This window comes from Myotis davidii, unplaced genomic scaffold, assembly GCF_000327345.1.
Source record: "Myotis davidii unplaced genomic scaffold, ASM32734v1 scaffold1271, whole genome shotgun sequence".
NCBI lineage: Eukaryota > Metazoa > Chordata > Mammalia > Chiroptera > Vespertilionidae > Myotis > Myotis davidii.
The window spans coordinates 14,662-15,464 of NW_006282255.1; the positions used below are offsets into that span (position 1 = coordinate 14,662).

The 803-nt window shown below is 43.6% G+C and overlaps 1 protein-coding gene across 1 annotated transcript in view; it reads left to right on the forward strand.

Moving 5' to 3' along the window:
- LOC102762389 (olfactory receptor-like protein OLF4) overlaps positions 1–393 on the forward strand; it is a 4,824-nt gene extending 4,431 nt beyond the window's left edge. Inside the window, exon 2 of the mRNA XM_006752791.2 lies at positions 290–393. Within this exon, the coding sequence (XP_006752854.2) occupies positions 290–393 (104 nt within the window). The remainder of the gene's footprint in view (positions 1–289) is intronic.
- Positions 394–803: the final 410 nt, after the last annotated feature.

Genomic DNA, 803 nt, shown 5'->3' on the forward strand with positions numbered 1-803 from the left:
TGTTATTGTTTTTAGCTGCTCATTCTATTTGCTCTGGGACAAGCCTTGGGATGCACCTGCCTATTCCACTGCTATCTTGTCCCCTCTTTTTTTCTTTCCAGGCTACCCCCTTGCGTAGGTGTTAGGTAGTAGGTCTGAGGAAGATCCACAGAGAGGGTAGGCCTGAGATTCAGGGGAAGTCGGTTTCAACCAGCAGCAATGACTCCAAATCTGTGTTCATCACAAGAATCTAAGGAAACAAAATAATTCCAAGCAAACAAATAACTTCCTCTTTTTGTTCTTTTTACAGCATCTTGCCTTTCAGGAGCTGCTCTTTCTCAATTTCCCTTCCGCCTGCAACGCAGAAACCGAGATCCAGTTCATGTTGTTCAGCCCCAAACCCTGGCTGTCTGACAAGCCGACAAGCCGCTGCGTGTTGACACTTGGAGCTGCTCAGTCAGGCTGTGCTGAAGCAGAGGCAAGAACAAGACCATTTTTATTCTTTATGCCTGTGCTTCTTCTTCCCTTGTAGTTCTTGTTTTTACACCAGTCCCTGTAGGATTTCTTGTGTTACTGGTTTGGTGGTAATAAATTCCCCTAAGCCATTTTTATCTGTGAAGCTCTTGATTTCACCTTCAATTTTGAATGATAGCCTGGCTGGGTATAGTATTCTTGGATTCAGTCCCTTGCTTTGCATCACTTTGTATATTTCATTCCATTCCCTTCTGGCCTGATGTGTTTCTGTTGATAAATCAGTTGATAGTCTAATGGGAGATAACTTCTGGGTAACTTTCTATCTCACTCTGGCAGCCTTTACTTTGATT